Below are 18,628 nucleotides of genomic sequence, written 5' to 3' on the forward strand. Positions count from 1 at the left end.
GAAGAATATATTATTTTTTATAAGTGTACTGTGTACCTATTAATTGTTTCCTTAAAAAAAATCTAGGTAGATGTATGGTAGGGGAGCCCAAGCGGGGATTTTTGATTACTCGAGCGCGTCAGATTATTACATGGGGAGAAACCTTGTACCCAGAAAATGTACCTCTATCATATATTGGCTCTTAATGCAGGGGAGTTCGTTAAGGGGGGCCGAAAAAAAATCTATCCTTAGAAAAACTCAAAATCGTCAGATTAGATAAGGTAAGTTAAGTACTTGCAAAAAAGTATACATTTCAAAAATCTGACGATTTGAGCGGAGCGTAAGGAAATGGGTGAGTCCCAAAGTTTCACAAGAAAAAAGCGAATATTTCGCGAAATAAATGACGGATCGAAAAACTAAAAAATACGTACTCAATATTTTTCAAAAATCTATTGAATGATACCAAACACGACTTCCCACGGAGAGAGGTGGGGGTAAATTTAATATTTTAAATACTCAGATCGAAAAACTGAAAAATACACTTACACAATATTTTTGAAAAATCTATCGAATGGCACCAAACACGACCCCCCACGGAGGTGGGGTGGGGGGTTACTTTAAAATCTAACGTGGGTGGTTACGTAAAAATAAGCAACTTTTATTCGAGATATTTTTTCGAATTATGGATAGATGGCGCTATAATCTAAAAAAACGATTGTTGGAAATGGAAAATTAAATTAAAAACGGAAAGTCCCCACTAAAATGGAAAACTTTACTTAATTTTTTTTGGTTTTAGGACCTACTCTTCACAACCCAATAGGTCCCCAAAAGCGCTCGAGTGACTGCACATTTAGCATACTTTGCTCCCCTACCATAGAAAAAATTTTAGTTTTCCACCTTGAAATGTGAAGGAGTGATTGATTATCATATTTCTACTACCCTGGTAATTTTGATACAGGCGCTTATCAATATTTTGCACGACGGCGCCGAAGTTACTTGGCGCGTCCCTGTCAGAGAGCTAACTTCTAAATAATTGTAAACAGTTGTCTCTTATACCAATTTTCTCTAAGGTTTGTAAGAGGTTATTGTGGCTAACAGTGTCAAAAGCTTTGGCCAAATCAAGAAATACGCATAAGCAAACTTTATTGTTAAGTGCTTCATATGCTTTGGATGTTGAATTCAAAATGGCATCTTGGGTGGAAGTATTTTGCTTAAAACCAAATTGGTGAGGGGAAATTAAATTATATTTTTTGATATATGCTGTAAGCCTATTTTTCAATAATAATTGAAATATTTTAGAAATATGCGGAATAAGAGATATAGGTCGATGGTTTGCAGCAAGAGTTTTGTCTTCATTCTTGTATATTGGTATGACTACCGTTGTTTTGAAGGCTTTAGGCCATATTCCTTTTTCTATACATATATTGATAATATGAACCAATGGCTCGAGTATGTATGATGAAATTGTTTTCAAACATTCTGCATTAATGTCGTCAATACCAGTTGCCTTTTTACACTTCAGTTCATTTATTATTGTTTCTATTTCAAATGTATTTGTAGGTAATAAAATCATTGAGTTTGCTAAGACAGTATTTTCATATATTTGGCGGGGATTAGTACTAATTTTTTCAGCCAAAATTTTGCCCATCTCTGAAAATGTCTTATTAAATTCATTTGCAATATCAGGAAGTTCGAGTTTGGCAGGCAAAGCGAGAGGTTGTGGGGCCGGTGTGTTTGGCGATAAGGTAAATTCGGAATCGAAACCTATCACAATAAAAACACCGGTTTTTAAAAGACCTATCGTTATCGATAATAGTTCAAGATAAAAAGTATACTTGTGCGAAATAAAAAATAGACTTTAAAGTGTATATAATAATATTTATATTAGTGTTGACGATAACATCTACTAGTTTAATTTAAAATGGCCAGTGGTGGAACAATTCGAAAGGAAACCAATAGAAGGAACGAATATAGTAGCGACGAAGAATCGAAGAATAAAAAATATAAAGGGGATGAATTGTATTTTGAAAAGAGTAATATGACGAGACGAACACCGAATAAAAGCAACGATACAAATGAAGAGATGATAAAAATGATGCGGGAAGTTAGACCAAAAGGAAACGATGGAATATATTAAAGAGCTAAAAGAAAAAACAAAAAAATGGAAGAAGGTTTGAAAATGGCAAACAAAAGAATAGAACAATTGGAAAAAGATAGACGGAGAAATAATATAGTATTCAAGGGCCTAACACTGGATCCTAACGACAGAAAACCAGTAAAGGAGTCAGTAGAACACTTCATAGGAAGAAATCTGAAATTACAGGTCAAACTGAGAGGAGCGGTGAAGTCGGAGACCAAATTTTTGTAGCAGAAATGGAAAACCTAACGGATAAGCTAAGTGTACTAAAAACAAAGGAAAACTGAAGAATCTACAGCAGTGGTTCTCAAAGTGGGCGATAACGCCCCCTTGTGGGCGCTGGAGGCCTCTAGGGGGGTGATAAAGGGCACAGAGAAGATTGGGGGGCGTTGAAGCGGTTTACAGGGGCAATGGCTAATTTAATTTTTTACCACAATAATTAATCAGTTTATTAAAATATCAAAAAAAACAACACAATTCTATTACAAAAATTATCTTTAAAGAATACTCAAAAATATCAAAACTGCTTTTTCTAGAAAATATAATAATACTCTAGCTCTGTGAGAGGAAAACCTACCTACTGGTTATAATACCGCTTTTTATCGATTCCCTGCCCGCTGCCGAGGCCGAGGCGAGGCCCGCCCGCTGCCTCATCTAAAAGCGCACGCCATCCAGTCATGTCATTCGACAATCTGCTCTACTAGGGACCGAACGTCTCAGACGTCAAGGAGCATCGCGTTATTACGAAAACAAGTGAATTTAGTGACGAAATAAAGTGCTGTACGTACAGTGCCTAATTTGCTCAGTAAGAATACTGTGAGTGGTGTCATTAGCAAGTTTTTAATACTCGATTCTTTACTTCGGCATTTTTGAAGACAAAATTATGTCGGAAGCAAAAAAGAAGAAACGGCAGTACAGCGCGGAATATATAAAATATGGATTTATTGAAAATCCTACAAATCCATCTTCGCCTATGTGCCTTCTTTGTCAAAAAACATTTTCGAATGAAGCGATGAAACCCTCAAGGTTGCAAGATCATTTGAATAAAATGCATTCAGATAAAAAAGACAAAAATGTGACTTATTTTTAAGACTTGGAAAAGAAGCACGCAGCTCAGCCAACTGTGTCAAAACTTTTTTCAGCGGCTTCTAAGCAAGACGAGGACGGACTCCGAGCTTCCTACAATATCTCCTTGCTAATTGCTCGAACAGGTAAACCTCACACTATTGGAGAGGATTTAATTTTACCGGCAATAAAAGAAGTAATAACTACTGTGCTCCATAAACCAGCCGCAGATATTATCCGAAAAAATTCCTTTGAGCAATAGTTCCTTGCAAAGACGAATTGATGAGATGGCTGAAAACATCGAAGAGTCGTTGTGCAATCATCTGAAGACTTCTAAATTCTCAATTCAGTTAGATGAGTCCACTTTACCAACTGGTGAAGCATTGTTGCTGTCATACGTGAGGTTTATTAAAAATGATAAAATATGTCAAGAACTATTATTTGCCAAAAATTTAGAGACCGATACAAAAGGAGAGACCATATTTAATACACTGGAAAAATTTTGTGATGAGAAAGAAATTCCACTGAAGAATATTATATCAGCTGCTACGGATGGCGCTCCGGCTATGACAGGACGTCACAAAGGCTTCATAGCGTACTTAAAAAATAAAATTCCAGATGTGCTCGCTGTACATTGCGTCGTTCATAGACAACATTTGGTTGCGAGAAATTTGAGTGAGCGTCTCTCTCAATCACTGCAATATATCATCACAGCAGTCAATAAAATCCGAAACAGCTCTTTAAATGACCGATTATTTAATCAGCTTTGTGTTGCTAATGATGAAGATTTCAACCGATTGCTATTTCACACAGAAGTACGTTGGTTATCAAGAGGTAACTGTCTGACTCGATTTTACAATCTGTTTGAGTCTGTGATAGAGTTCTTGGAAAACAAATACAAAGAATTGCACGACAACCTCATCACTTCAAAGAATGATATTGCGTACTTGACAGACCTATATAAATTATTTAATGATGTCAATCTCCAACTTCAAGGTGACGACTCGAATTTGATTAAAACAAAAAATGTCATTGCTGCTTTTGTAGCTAAACTGCTCTTATACAAGAATAATATCGGCAGACGTGAGTTTCACAATTTCCCTAATTTGTCAGCAGTATCCTTCAACAACGACGACTTGCTTGTTTACTGCCAACATTTGGAGAACCTCCACAGGAATTTCACAGAACGATTCCAGGACATTTTAAACTTGGAAATACCGGACTGGGTGTTGGATCCTTTTTCAAATGTCAACACAGCAGGATCACCCCAGCTGGAAGAAGAACTCATAGAACTGACAACGAACGAGGAAATAAAAATAAAATTCAAAAATGGATACCAAGAATTTTGACTACAAAGGCTAATCCCGCAATTGTACCCTGGATTGTGGTCCATCGTTCAACTATTTTTGATAGCATTCCCATCATCGTATTTGTGTGAACGTGGATTTAGTGCTGTGACAACGTTGCTAACTAAAAAGAGAAATCGGTTGCAGATTACCAAACGCGGTGACTTACGGCTGTTTTTGAGTAAATTCGAGCCTGATATTAACAAACTTGTTAAAAATCATCAGATTCATCCTTCACATTAGATTAGTTTTAAAATTCAAATTGAAATGTTTGTTTTAATAACATAAATAAAAGTTTTTCTAATATTACAAAATGGTGTTTTAAATTACTCTCCTCAGAAAGTCTTATTTTCACATGACACGCATAATTTAATTATTAAAATAATGACTGCGATTGTGATTCTTAAGATGTAGTAAAGTAAAAAAAAATGGGGGGCGCTAGAAAATAATTAATTTTCGATGTGGGCGGCAGACAAAATAAGTTTGAGAACCTATGATCTACAGGGACAAAAGGTGTATATATAGAATCAGATTTAACAAGAAAGGAAAGGGAAATGCAAGCAAAAATTAGGAAAATGGCAAAAGAAGAAAAAGACAAAGGTAATCTACGAAGATAGGATATATGAAACTGGAGATTAATGGGAAGGAGTGGAAATGGGACCATAATAATGAGAAGATTATACAAATTCACAGAAACATCGGGGAAAGGACTCCAAAAAAGTAATAGAAAATAATGAGACCGGACACACAACAATGACGACCAAGGCAATGAATGGAAACAGCGATAGAGAAAAAGATGATGCACAGGTAAACAAGGATGAAAATAAAAAGAAGGGGAAAGCTAGGTTGCAGAAAAAAGGAGAGATAAAAATGGGAACATGGAATGTGAGAAGCATCAACGGAAAAGAGGAAGAACTGGTAGAAGAAATGATAAAAAAAATAGAAATACTAGGAGTAACGGAAACGAAGATAGATAGATAGATTTATTTAACTACTTTACAAAAAAAAATTGTTTGTAGCAAGTCAAAATTACAAAGTCAAAATAAGGAATATAAAAATTACAAGGTATATAAAATCACAAGGTATATAAAACAGAAATATAAAACACAACTTATAAATATGTATCACAAACAAGAATATAGATTAACAAAAAATATTTTGTGTCACGGTAAGCATTTCAGTAGATGTTCTGCAATGAGTCATATATTCTTCCGAGCAATAAAAGCAATGTTTCAACAGATACCTTTTTATTACTTTTTTGAAACTGTTACAGCTTAGCTGTTTAATATCTTTTGGTAAAATATTGTAGTAGTTATAATTAAGACAATTTTTATCTGAAAGACGCAATCTAGAGCGATTTGTTCGTAAATAGTGAGAGTATCGGGTATTGTGAACGTGAACATCAGACTGCTTTGTTAAATGGGACCTTTTTCTGTGAATTTCAGTCAGAACTTGATATATCAACAGAGTAGGTAGCGGCATAATTTTTAATTTGATGAAGAGAGGTCGGCAATGTTCCAGATAACTAACCCCTGCTAAAATCCGGATAGCTTTCTTTTGCATCCTGAAAATTTGAAGAGCATTTGTTGAATTGCCCCATAAGATTAATCCATAGCTTAGGTGTGAGTGAAATAAAGAAAAATATGTCACCTTCAATGTCTCAAAGTTGACAACCCTTGCTAGTTGACGAATAAGAAACAATGAACTAGACAGCTTCGCCTTTACTTGTGAAATATGAGCCGACCAGTTCAATCGATTGTCTATGGTTATTCCTAATAGTTTAGCAGTGTCTTTGTCATCTGGATCGCCATGTAAACCACTTGCAGATATAATCAAGTCCTGCGTTTTTTCAGTATTGAGTTTTAGTTTGTTCGCAGCAAACCATGTGCTAGATTTATCAGAGACTTCCTCGTAAGCCATTTTTAAATCCTCATTTTTATTACCTGATATTATGTATGTCGTATCATCCGCAAATTGTACTGATTTGTACGGAGATATGAAATGAGGCAAATCGTTGACATATATAATGAATAAAAGAGGTCCCAAGACCGAACCTTGTGGGACTCCATGTTTTACGGGTCGAAAATCGGAGAGATAACCTTTAGACACTACAGCCTGGTGTCTACCACATAGGTACGAAGAGATAAGCTTAAGAGGGATACCTCTGACTCCATAATAGTTTAATTTGTGGAGCAAAATGTCATGTGAAACGCAGTCAAAAGCCTTCGACAAATCGCAGAGAGAAATTGCTATGCGATTGCCACGTTCAAGCCCCTCAATCACCTCGCTCACAATATTATATACCGCGTTTGTAGTAGAACGAGCACTTCTGAATCCATATTGCGAGTTGCTAAAATAACTTTTAGACTCAAAATAAGAATATAATTGTTGTTTGATCACCTTTTCAATCACTTTCCCGAATGTAGAAACAATGCTTATGGGTCTGTAATTGTCAGCTTTCGAGGAATCACCTTTTTTATAGATAGGTAGTACCTTTGAGTACTTTAGTGCTTCTGGAAATACTCCAGTTGATAAAATTAAGTTAATAAGATGAGTGAAAGGTGTTAAAACTATTTGGTAAGTTTCTTTTAAAATTTTGCTATTAATTTCGTGAACGTCCTTACAATTGGAATTATTAAGAGATTTAATTATTTGAGAGATCTCATCTTCCACAACGGGTCGGAAACAAAAGGACTTACTCGGGGAAGGATAGTTTCTGTAACTGAAGAGGATATCGTTATTAATAGTAGGAAGGGATGTAATTATATTCTCTGCGATTGTAATAAAAAATTGATTTATTTCGTCTGGAGATAGATCTGGTTGTACCGAACTGGATCTTGTATTGCCTCTTTCGAAGTTTAATATTTTCCAGCAGTCTCTAGGTTTATTATTGGAGTTAGTAATAAAACCAGAGTAAGCCGACTTTTTAGCATTTTGTAACTGCCGATTATATTCATATTTTTGTTGTTTATATAGTTTGAAAATATCGGGATCCTTAGTGACATCTGCAATGTGTTTAATGAGAGAAAGATTAGATCTGTAAGACCTTAATTCGTCATTAAACCATTGCACGGGTGTTATTTTAGCAGTTTGTCGTACTTTTTTTAATGGAAAAAACTTTAATATTAAGTTGTTATAAGTTTCAGTTAAAAAGAACATCAAGACATCGGGATCGTTATTGGTGTCATAGAAAAAGTCCATCTTTGTACTAGCTAGTGCATATTTAAGCTTCTGCAAACCAGAAGAAGTAATAGACCGTTGAAGTGATTGATTAGTGTCAACAACTTTAAGATCAGAATCAATAGATATAAATTGTGCTCGATGGTCAGAGAAACAAGGTTCAAATACGCCCACCCTGTAGATATTTTCAGAAAAGTTAGTCATAATGTTATCGATGCAACTACTGGATTGAGATGTGATTCTAGTATAATCGTTTATCGTTATTTCTAGACCAAAAGACATTAACAGATTTTGAATATCATAAGAAGAGTCAGATTTAATTTTAAAATTTATATTAAAATCCCCAAGTATAATCAGTTTGTCTGCTTTGTTAAGTAAGAATGCTATAACATTCTCAAAATTCACCAAGAACAAGTCACAGTCACCATTACCTGATCTGTATACAGTTAAAACATTGGTTCTCATTGAAGGTATATAAATTGCACAAAACTCTGAAGTTTGCTCTACGTTATATTCATTTAGATTAAGAGAAGAATACATAAGATTTTCTTTTACATAAATTGCAACGCCACCTTGCTTCTTTTCAACCCTACAGAAAAAGTTAGCTAGTGAAAAGCCGGAGATGTTAATTAATTTTAGATTTTCTTCAGTTTGCCAGTGCTCTGAAAAACATATGACGTCATAGAACTTTTTATCCGCAAGAAAAGCATTGATCATATCGACTTTATTTGATATACACTGTAAATTGACATGAAACATGCTTACCGTGCCTTGTTGAATTAGGTTATTTTGAAAATTTGATGGAGGGTTAACGGTCGTTTCTTCATCCTTCATTTTATTTGAGTATGTGTTGGACGCTTCATAAAAAACCTGCTTACATAAGAGTCTACGGGCCATAGTTTTGGGTCCATCGCTAAACCAAAATGTTGTTCAAAAATTGAGACTTTAAAGGATGAATATATGTTGGGATGCTTAGCCGTTAAGGACGTACATATCACTTCTGGAAAGTGTTTTTCTAACATCTTCTTAAGATTATCTGCCGTTGTATGCTGGTTTACCCTAGTAACATGAAGATGACTAAATTTTGGGACACCACTGATTTCAGAGTTTTCATTATTGCCAATAACAATAGGTCCATTCCTTCTTTTATACCTAACAGTTTTCCATTCTTGCCCATTATTATTTGGAACTGGAACCGAATTTTTACTCTCAGTATTTATCAAATTGTCATCGTTTGTTAAATTAATGATATCTGAACATTTTGCCTCCGTTTGTATTCTTAAAATATCAGCTGATAATTGTTTATTATTTTCGATTAAGGAAACAACTTGTTTATTTTTATTGGTACTATTTTTAAATAGAGTTTTTGTTGGGGAACTCCTTTCTTTATCAACAACTAGACTTTCATTTACAGCAACATTTTTTGCGGGTGTAGTGTTTTCGTTTTTTGGATATATTTTACTGCTAGACTGTTTCGGTCGTTCAAAATTTGGGTCTCTGTTTGAATGGTTGATTGAATTCGTATTTTGTTTTGTAGATGGCGACTGATCAGCTATTTGCATATATTTAAATAAATCTAGTTGTTCCTTCAATAAATTTATCGTAATTTGTTGATTTGATATTATTGTTTCATTCTGATTAATAATTTTCTTTAAGTACCTTATTTCAGTTTGTCTCGGATCCTCATCGTCAGCCTCACTATCCAAGGTTTTGTTTGGTGGATCACTTAACCTCACACTCTCCTCACAGCATATAACTGTCTCATCATCGATATATTTGATCGATTTTAGTTGCTTCAGGCAGCCACTATGGGATAACGTTCCACAATTCGCACATAATAGACCACTTTGTGCAACTTTATAACACTTTTTACAACACTTAACTTCCGAGTCGTAAACACGACCGTTCGTCTGAGGCGCCATGTTTTGAATCCCAAAGAAAGGAGAGATGATGAAAGGAAAAGGTCTTACGAAAATACACAAAAGATATTGGTTACTTTGGGTAGAAGCGGATACAAAAGAGAGAGCAAAAGAAGGAGTCGGGATAATAATTGCACCGAATAGACTACAACACGTTATAGAAGAAACATATGTTAACCAGAGAATATTATCGGTGAAAATGAAACTGATGGACGAAGAAATATGGACAATAATAACAGCCTACGGAGTAAATGAAGATGCAAGAAAGATAAATTTTTCGAGGAGCTCCAAATGCAAATTGATAATGGAGAAGAAAACATAATTGTAATGGGAGATCTAAACGGTAGAGTCGGAAACAACAACAGCGGAATAGAGGAGTGCATGGGAAAAGAAGGAGAAGAAATACTAAACAGAAATGGTGAAAGAATAATAGAAATATGTATGGAGAACAAACTAGTTATAACAAATACAAAATTTAAACATAAAGAAGTACATAAATACACGAGAGTACAAAACAGCAGAAACGAAAAAGCAATCATAGATTACTTTTTGGTAAGTAGCAACAAATGGAAAATAGTACAGGATACAAAAGTGCAAAACGGCTCAGAGATTGGCAGTGACCACCATCTAGTAATAATGAGAATTAGAACAACAGAAGAAAAAGAAGAAAAGAGAAGAAAGGTAGTAAACGAAAAAATAAAAAAGCTACAAATTAAAAGAGGAAAGATATAAGAAAAAATTCCAAGAAAAATTAGATTTTACTCTGAAAGGTAGGGCAAAACATACAAATATAGAAGAAAAATGGGAATATCTAAAAACCAGCATAATCAAAGCAGCTGAGGAAACTTGTGGGAAAGCAAAAATAGCAAATACTAACATGAGGAGAACGGAATCGTGGACGGAAGAAATACGAGAGAAAATAAAGAACAAAAAAGAAAAATGGAAGAGATACCTAAGTACAAAACACCCGGAAGATTACGAGGCATATAAAGAAAAAAGGAAAGGGGTTAAAATAGCGGTGAAAGCAGGAAAGGAAAGGTCATGGGAGAGATTTGGACAAAAAATGACAAAAAATTATAGGGAAAACCAAAAACTCTTCTACGGCGCATTAAAACAACTCAGACAAAAGAAAGAGCACACGATGCCGAATATAAAAGACAAGAATAGAAGCGTACTAACAAAAAAAAAACAAATAATGGAAAGATGGAGAGAACATTTCAAAGAGCTAACTCATGCAGATACGGACAACATAGGGGAGATACAAGAAAGGAATGAAGAACAAGTGGAATCCATAACAAGAGAGGAATTAGAGAAAGCAATAGAAAGAGTAAAATTGGACAAAGCACCAGGCAAGGATCATATCACCCCGGAAATGAACAAATTCATGGGGACAGAGGGAATGGATAGCATGAAAGAACTAATGAATGATATCATAAATAGAGCAGAATTACCAAAGGACTGGAAGAAAGACATTATACTACCAATACACAAAAAAGGAAACAAGAGAAACTGTAATAATTACCGAGGTATCACCATATCAAGTATCCCTGGGAAGGTATTCGCAAGAATAATAGAGAAAAGAATAAAAACCCAAATAGAAACAACTATGGAAGACACACAGTGTGGATTCAGGAAGGACAGAAGCACGCAAGACCTAATATTCACATTAAGTGAGAAGGTAATCAAGAAGAATAGAGAGATACATATGTGCTTCATTGACCTGGAAAAGGCGTTTGACAGAATCCGAAGAAAGGACGTATGGAAGACACTAAAAGAAAGGGGAGTCGACAGACACATAATAGAAGTAATAAAGGATATGTACAAAAATAATACAAATACAATAAGAACCAATAACGAGGAATCCAGAGAATTTACTACAAGTCAAGGCGTCAAACATGGATGCGTGCTGAGTCCACTGCTATTCTCAGTGGTACTGGATGAAGCGAAGAAAGCCAAGAGAAGAATGAGAAAACTAACATTAGGATACTGGCAAATAAAACGGACTCAACTATCTGAGCTACTATTCGCAGACGACATGGTATTGATAGCAGAAAACAGAGAAGACCTACAGAACAATCTTGAAATCCTAGAAGAAGAACTATTAAACATAAATATGAAAATTAATACAGAGAAAACAAAAACAATGATAATTTCAAATACGAGGAAGACACACGCAATAGAATTAGACGGGAAACAACTAGAGCAAGTGGAATATTTTAAATACCTAGGAGTAATAATCGAAGCAAATGGTAAACAAGACATGGAAATAAACGAGAGCATGGGACGAACAGGAAGCTTATTTAACGCTATGAAAACAACATTTTTGGGGAAAAAAGAGATACCGGAGAAAGTAAAAACGGCAGTCGTTAAATCAGTAGTTAGACCAACAATCATGTATAGCAGCGAGACATGGACATTGACGGGGAGACAAAAATCCAGAGTCAATGCTATGGAAATGAGGTTCCTGAGGAAAATAGCAAACAGAAAGAGGACAGACAAAATACGAAACGAAACAATTAGACAAAACCTAAAACTGGAACCAATTAATGAAAAAATAGTGGAGGGACAACTTAGATGTTCGGGCACGTGTGTAGAATGTCGAACGAGAGGCTTACAAAACGAGTGTTCGAAACGAGAGTGCAGGGGAAAAGCAAAAGAGGAAGACCAAGAGTTATGTGGGTAGATGAAATCCGGAAAGAAGTCGAGAAGAAGGGATTGACATTGGAAAGTGCAAGGAACCTAACGCAAGATCGGAAAGCATGGAGACTACAATGCCAAACTCAACTCCACCAGCCTTACACCTAAAGGTAGAAAGGCTTAGGACTAAGTAAGTAAGTAAGTGCAATATCAGAGGGCTCAGTCAACATATCTCCCATTTGGTTTTTAAGACTCTCAATACGTACCTTTCCTTTTTTTGGTCCACTTAAATCTTGCGCTACACTCCATAATTCTTTGTTGTTATTTGAACTTCCTAGGAACTTATTTTTATAAAAATTCCGTTTTGTTTTGTCGATAAGTGAATGCAGTTTATTTCTATATGTTTTATATTTTTGTAATAAATCGTGATCATTTGGATGAAGCCTTGTTAGTCGATATAGTCTGTCTTTTTCACTAGCGGACTTTACTAGAGCTTGTGTAATCCATGGTGTAATTTTTGTGTTTTTTCTATTTCTTGTTTTATAATAAGTACATTTGGCAATATTTTGTTGTATAATTGTTGTTAATTGATCTGTTGCTAAATCTGGACTGTTGCATTTCAGAATACAGTCCCATGTTTGTTTAGATATATCATCTACAAGTTTCTTGTAGTTGATGCCTTTAGTATATATAATATTGGTTTTTCTTTTTATTATTTTTTTTTACTGAAGACTATTTGTAATTTATATTTAACTATTCATAATATAATAATATAACTAGGTATATATAATATGTTATGATATATTTAAAATATATAACACAATATAAGTTTTAAATTCCAATAAACACAGCAAATAAGCTCATGTCACTGTCATTGAAAATGGTAAACGTCAAAATTCACAATAATAAACAAGGTATAAAAGTAACAAAAATATACTGACCCATTGTTACAGTTAAAAATACTTTAAAAATTATTCGTAGTTATTTATTGATATAAATTACAATAATTATTGTGTTAAATAAACAAGTATAAGCAAATTTATTTGCAGTTTATATAAGACTGATATTAAACTAACTTCAGCCCTTGAGTAATGACCCGTGAGTAATGGGTGTTATTATTTATTCAAAAATAGTGAATGAGTATGTTGTTAAAGGGGTGTAGAAAAAGATATTTATTATTATTATCGATCTGAATAGTTTCTTTCCAGTGTGCATCTTCACATATTTGTTCATCTTGCCATATTTGTGCATCTGGTGCATCTTCCTCGATACCTTTGTTGCCAAACGTATTATCCTGTTGAAAATTGGATTTTAATCGATACGAATCGATGAACTGGAAAAACGTATGGTCCAGAGGGAAACGCACTGAGGAAACTTCGACTTGATCAGTTTTAAAACGGGAAAATATATCAGAGCTATTTAATTTTTTAATTTTGAAAGCAGTATATTTGTCGAAACATTACCGGGTATAGAAAACGACGAATTATTGGAATAATCTGAAGAATTATTTGAATATCCTGGAAGTCTCAAATTGGGTATGTATCAAAACTAGCTTTTATACCCTATCAATAAAATAAAATAGATACTCAAACTGGCCCTAGGAGGCTTGTTAGTCTTTGAACTTTCGCTAGGTTTGAAATTTTTTGTTACATAAATTTGTATTATATATCATTATCTTCTCCAGTTATGCCCATCTTTTGTACCTCCATATATTCTTCTAAGTATCTTCCGCTCTTATCTATCTAGCTTCAAATCTACGGTTTTGCTTAAGATCCGGGTCTCGCTATCATAAAGCACCGTTGGTCGAATAACCGTTGTAAATATTCTTCTTTTTGTTCTTCTGGATATTTTCTTTGATCTCAGCACCTTATTTAGACCACCAACACTTTTTCTACCTTTAGCCATTCTTTTTTAGTTTTCTTCAGTCTCTTCATTTCAATTGGTTAGCGTTACCCCCAAATAATCGAACTGTCCAACTATCTCAAAGTCATATTCCCTGTCTACGGCAGATAACTTCTAAAACTGCTGTGTCTTTGGAAGTCTCAAATTGAGTATGTATCAATTTTTTTTTATTTAAATTGTCCCCCGCAATAACTCGATTCCTCACCTATACCTTTCTCAGAATTAGAACCTCTTCCTCGATATCGTTGTTGCCAAACGTATTATCCTGTTGAAAATTGGATTTTAACTGATACGAATCGATGAACTGGAAAAACGTATGGTCCAGGGGAAAAACGCACAGAGAGACTTCCCTTTGATCAGTTTTAAAACTGGAAGATATATCAGATCTATCTAATTTTTAATCCCGAAAGCAGAATTGGCCAATACATGACGAAACATATTACCGGACATTTAAAAAATATAAAAGCCGAGAAAGAATTATTTGAATAACTGAATCCTGGAAGTCTTAAATTGGGTATGTAACAAAATTAGATTATACCTAGAAATAATCAAAGAACCTAAATAAAGAATAGAACAGAAGAAATAAAAACCACAAACAGAAACAAACAAATTAGTTTATAACTTCTTAAATCTGATATTGGATGAAGCCACGAATAGTCTTTCAAAAGGTTTCAATTTTACTGTTGCTCGGAGAAATATCATTACTGAGGCAGATACTACTATTATTAATCTCCTAGCAGAAACAGTCGAGATCATAAGCCAAGACGTATCAAAAATATTAAGAATAAACAAGCAACTAAAAAGAAATTAAACACATGAAGAAAAAAAGCCTTATATAATTAAAAGAATAACAAAGAAATCATCGTGCTTCCAGCTGACAAAAGCAACGTTACGGTAGTAACGGTGCTTTTGTTCAAGACTATGAAGTAAAAATAAACGTATCCTAAATGATACAGTATATCAAAAAATTTCATCATAGCCCACAACATATCTTGAAAAAATAATAAAAGCCAAGGTCAAAGCCACAGACATCAACACAGAACAATTCCATTTCATAACTAGAGAAACGCCGTTAATATGTCCAAAGCTTTCCGGTCTACCCAAGGTACTCATAAGGCAGGATTAACGGTGCGGCCAATTGTTAGCTCCAACGGATCTCCTCTACAACCACTGGAAAAATTTTTGGCTGAACAACTACCATCATGCAAAGAAGATGCGAAAGGACTGCCGCCAAAATTTCGCATTAGCCATGGGCTCATCCTTATCTCCATTATTAGCAGATATTTATTAAGGATTTCGAAAAAAAAAACATTGTACACAAACAATACAAACAACCCAGAGTATGTGAATGATGTATTCTCTATTTGGCCTCATAAACCAGAAGCATTGAATAAATTCCTAAAGAACATCAACAATAAATAAGAATCAATCAAATTTACCATGGAAAAAGAAAATACCTAACAAAAGACGATACAGGATATGCAATCAAAGTTTGCAGAAAATCAACCCACACTATATTTAAATTAAACTCAAACCACAACGAAAACATATTTATATACTAAGGATTTCCACAGTTTTCACTGTATTCCTTCACTCAACCGTTATCTCCAGCTCTTTCTGTCTTGCCAGTCCCCTTCCTGTAGATTTCTTCTCTCCAATGCTTCGTCTACTTCATCTCTGAAGGATCTTCGGGGTCTGCCTCTCTTCCTTTTTCCTATCGGGCTCCACTCTGTTATTCGGTTTATCCACCGATTTTGGTCTGCTCTTCTCACATGTCCGTACCAGGTTAATCTCCTCTGTTCGATGTAGTCTATTATGTCTGAGTTCACTCCAATTCTTCTTTTAATCTCTATGTTATTTATTCTATCTCTCCTTGTTACTCTCGAGCTTCTCCTTAGGAATTCCATCTCTGTTGCTCTTATTTTATTTTTCGTTTTCTTATTTATTGTTCAATTTTTACACCCATAAGTGAGGATACTTCTTGTCATGGTATTATATATTCTTCTTTTTGTTTTTATGCTGATGTTCTTATCCCACACCCACAGTATCGGGTTCAATTTTCGTATGCAGTCTCTTGTTTGTCCTAGTCTGTTTTATACCTTCCTCGGTTGTTCCTTTGCTTGATATTATAAAACCTAAATAGTTGTACTTATCTGTTCCTCTCATTTGTTTACATCTTCAGATCACTTGGTCTAAAATATTAAATATGGATGAACTTCTGCAGCTAAATTCTATTTCAAGAAATATTTTAAACAAATTTCACACGTTAAGATAATTATTTTTTAAGTATGGAGTCTCTTAATGTGTTGTTTCAAATGTCGTGCCTGTGAAAATGACTTAAAACAGATTTCACACCTGTGAGGTTTTTCTCCTGAATGCGTTGTTATATGTTGTTTCATATGTCTTTCCTGTGAAAATGGCTTAAAACAGATTTCACACTTGTACGGTTTTTCTCCTGTATGCGTTGTTATATGTTCTGTCAAATGTTGTGCTATGCCAAACTCCTTCAAACAAATTTGGCACTTGTGCGGTTTTTCTCCAGTATGGGAACTCATATGATACTTAAGAGCACTTGACTGCGGAAACTGCTTAGAACAAATGTCGCACTTGTATGGTTTTTCTCCAGAGTGAATTCTCAGATGTTCAGTTACATAATCTTTTCGAGAAAACTGCTTAAAACAAATTTCACACTGGTACGGTTTTTCTCCAGTGTGCATTCTTAGGTGTTTTTTCAAACTGCCTGCTTCACTAAATTGTTTTAAACAAGTTTCGCACTTGTAAGGCTTTTGTCCACTGTGAATCCTTAAGTGTTTTTTCAAACTGCCTGCTTCACTAAATTGTTTAAAACAAATTTCACACTTGTGTGGTTTATCCCCAGTGTGCACTCTCATATGTGTTTTCAATTGATAGGCTTGCGAAAACTGCTTTAAACAAATTGTACACTGGTAAAGCTTTTCTCCAGTATGCATTGTTATAGTATGTTCTTTCAAATGATGTGCTACACGAAACTCCTTACAACAAACTTCGCACTTGTAAGGTTTTTCTCCAGTATGCGATCTCATATGATAATTCAAAGAACTTGGATATGAAAACGGCCTAAAACAAATTTGGCACTTATGAGGTTTTTCTCCAGTGTGTGATATTCTATGTTGTTTCAAATAATGTGCCACACCAAACACTTTATGACAAATTTCGCACTTAAACTGTTTTTCTCCAGCGTGCACTTTCAAATGTCTCTCCAAGGAACCTGCCTGAGAAAATTGATTGAAACAAATTTCACACTTAAACGGTTTTTCCTCAGAGTGAATGTTCATATGTTCATTGAAATAATTTTTGATAGCAATCTGCTCTACACAAATTTCACGTTTAAATGTATTTTCTTCAACATGTTGACTTGTATTAGCTGTTATATCATTTGAATATACAGGTATCGTATTCATAATCTCCAATAGGCTCTGCTCTTGTGTAAAACCTAAAATAAAAACCGAAATATAAATTTTCTATCTAACAACAGTTTCTCATTCAACATTGTATGTTCAATATTTCTTTTATAAATCTCACTTCCACTCTAAATACAGATCATCAAGTGTAGAACATAATAGTTTTCTTTGTGAAAAAAACTATATATTCTAAATAATATCAACATCTTTTTATAACATCAATGTTAGCATTTCAACAGCTTCTTTTCAGTGTGCATTCTCAAACATTTCTTTCTTGGTTCTCAAACCTGGTCTAATAAAATATGGCAAACTTACACCATCATTATCTTTGCCCTATCCCTATGCGGGGTTGGCTACTCTTCCGTAATTGCATTTCTCCACACAATTCTATCTTGGGTCATAACAATATTAATCCCCTTTACCAACATGACCTGCCTAATCGTCTCCCTTAGGTCTTCTTTGGTCTTCCTCTCCTACTCCTTCCAGGAATCTGCAGCAATTCTTCGTAGTGGGTGATTAGCGTCTCGACGTTGAACATGACCAAACCATCTTAACCTATGCTGTCTCATTTTGACATCAATTGGTGCCACACCTAGACTTCCCCTAATATACTCATCTTTAATTTTATGCTTTTCTGTCAATCCACTCATCCATCTAAGCATTCTCATTTCCGCCACAGGCATTCGTTGTTCCTCTTACTTTCTCACTGCCCAACATTCAGTTCCGTACATCATAGCCGGTCGTATGGCTGTTTTACAGAATTTTCATTCAGCTTCATTGGAATTTTTCTGTCACACAACACACCACTCGCTTCCTTCCAGTTCATCCATCCAGCCCTAATTCTACTGCATGTATCTTCATATATTTCTCCATTACTCTGGAATACCGATCCTAGGTACTATTGCTTTTCACAATCATTTCACCATCCAAAGATACCATTTTATTTGTAGTAACTCCATCTTTAAATGAACATTCCAAATACTCTGTTTTTGTCCTACTAAGTTTTAAACCTTTTTCCTCCAG

At 34.7% G+C, this 18,628-nt stretch overlaps 1 protein-coding gene across 7 annotated transcripts in view; it reads right to left on the bottom strand.

Moving 5' to 3' along the window:
* LOC126878656 (zinc finger protein OZF-like) overlaps positions 1–18,628 on the bottom strand; it is a 110,693-nt gene that overhangs the window by 65,544 nt on the left and 26,521 nt on the right. The window contains exon 2 of one of the 7 annotated variants that reach the window (XM_050641615.1): positions 13,227–17,637. The exons of the other annotated variants lie outside the window; for them this stretch is intronic. Coding sequence (XP_050497572.1) covers positions 16,448–17,637 — 1,190 coding nt within the window. The 3' untranslated portion in view covers positions 13,227–16,447. Of the gene's footprint in view, positions 1–13,226; positions 17,638–18,628 lie in introns of those variants that run through there. 7 annotated transcript variants of the gene reach the window in all.

This window comes from Diabrotica virgifera, chromosome 1 (genome assembly GCF_917563875.1).
Source record: "Diabrotica virgifera virgifera chromosome 1, PGI_DIABVI_V3a".
Taxonomy (NCBI): domain Eukaryota; kingdom Metazoa; phylum Arthropoda; class Insecta; order Coleoptera; family Chrysomelidae; genus Diabrotica; species Diabrotica virgifera.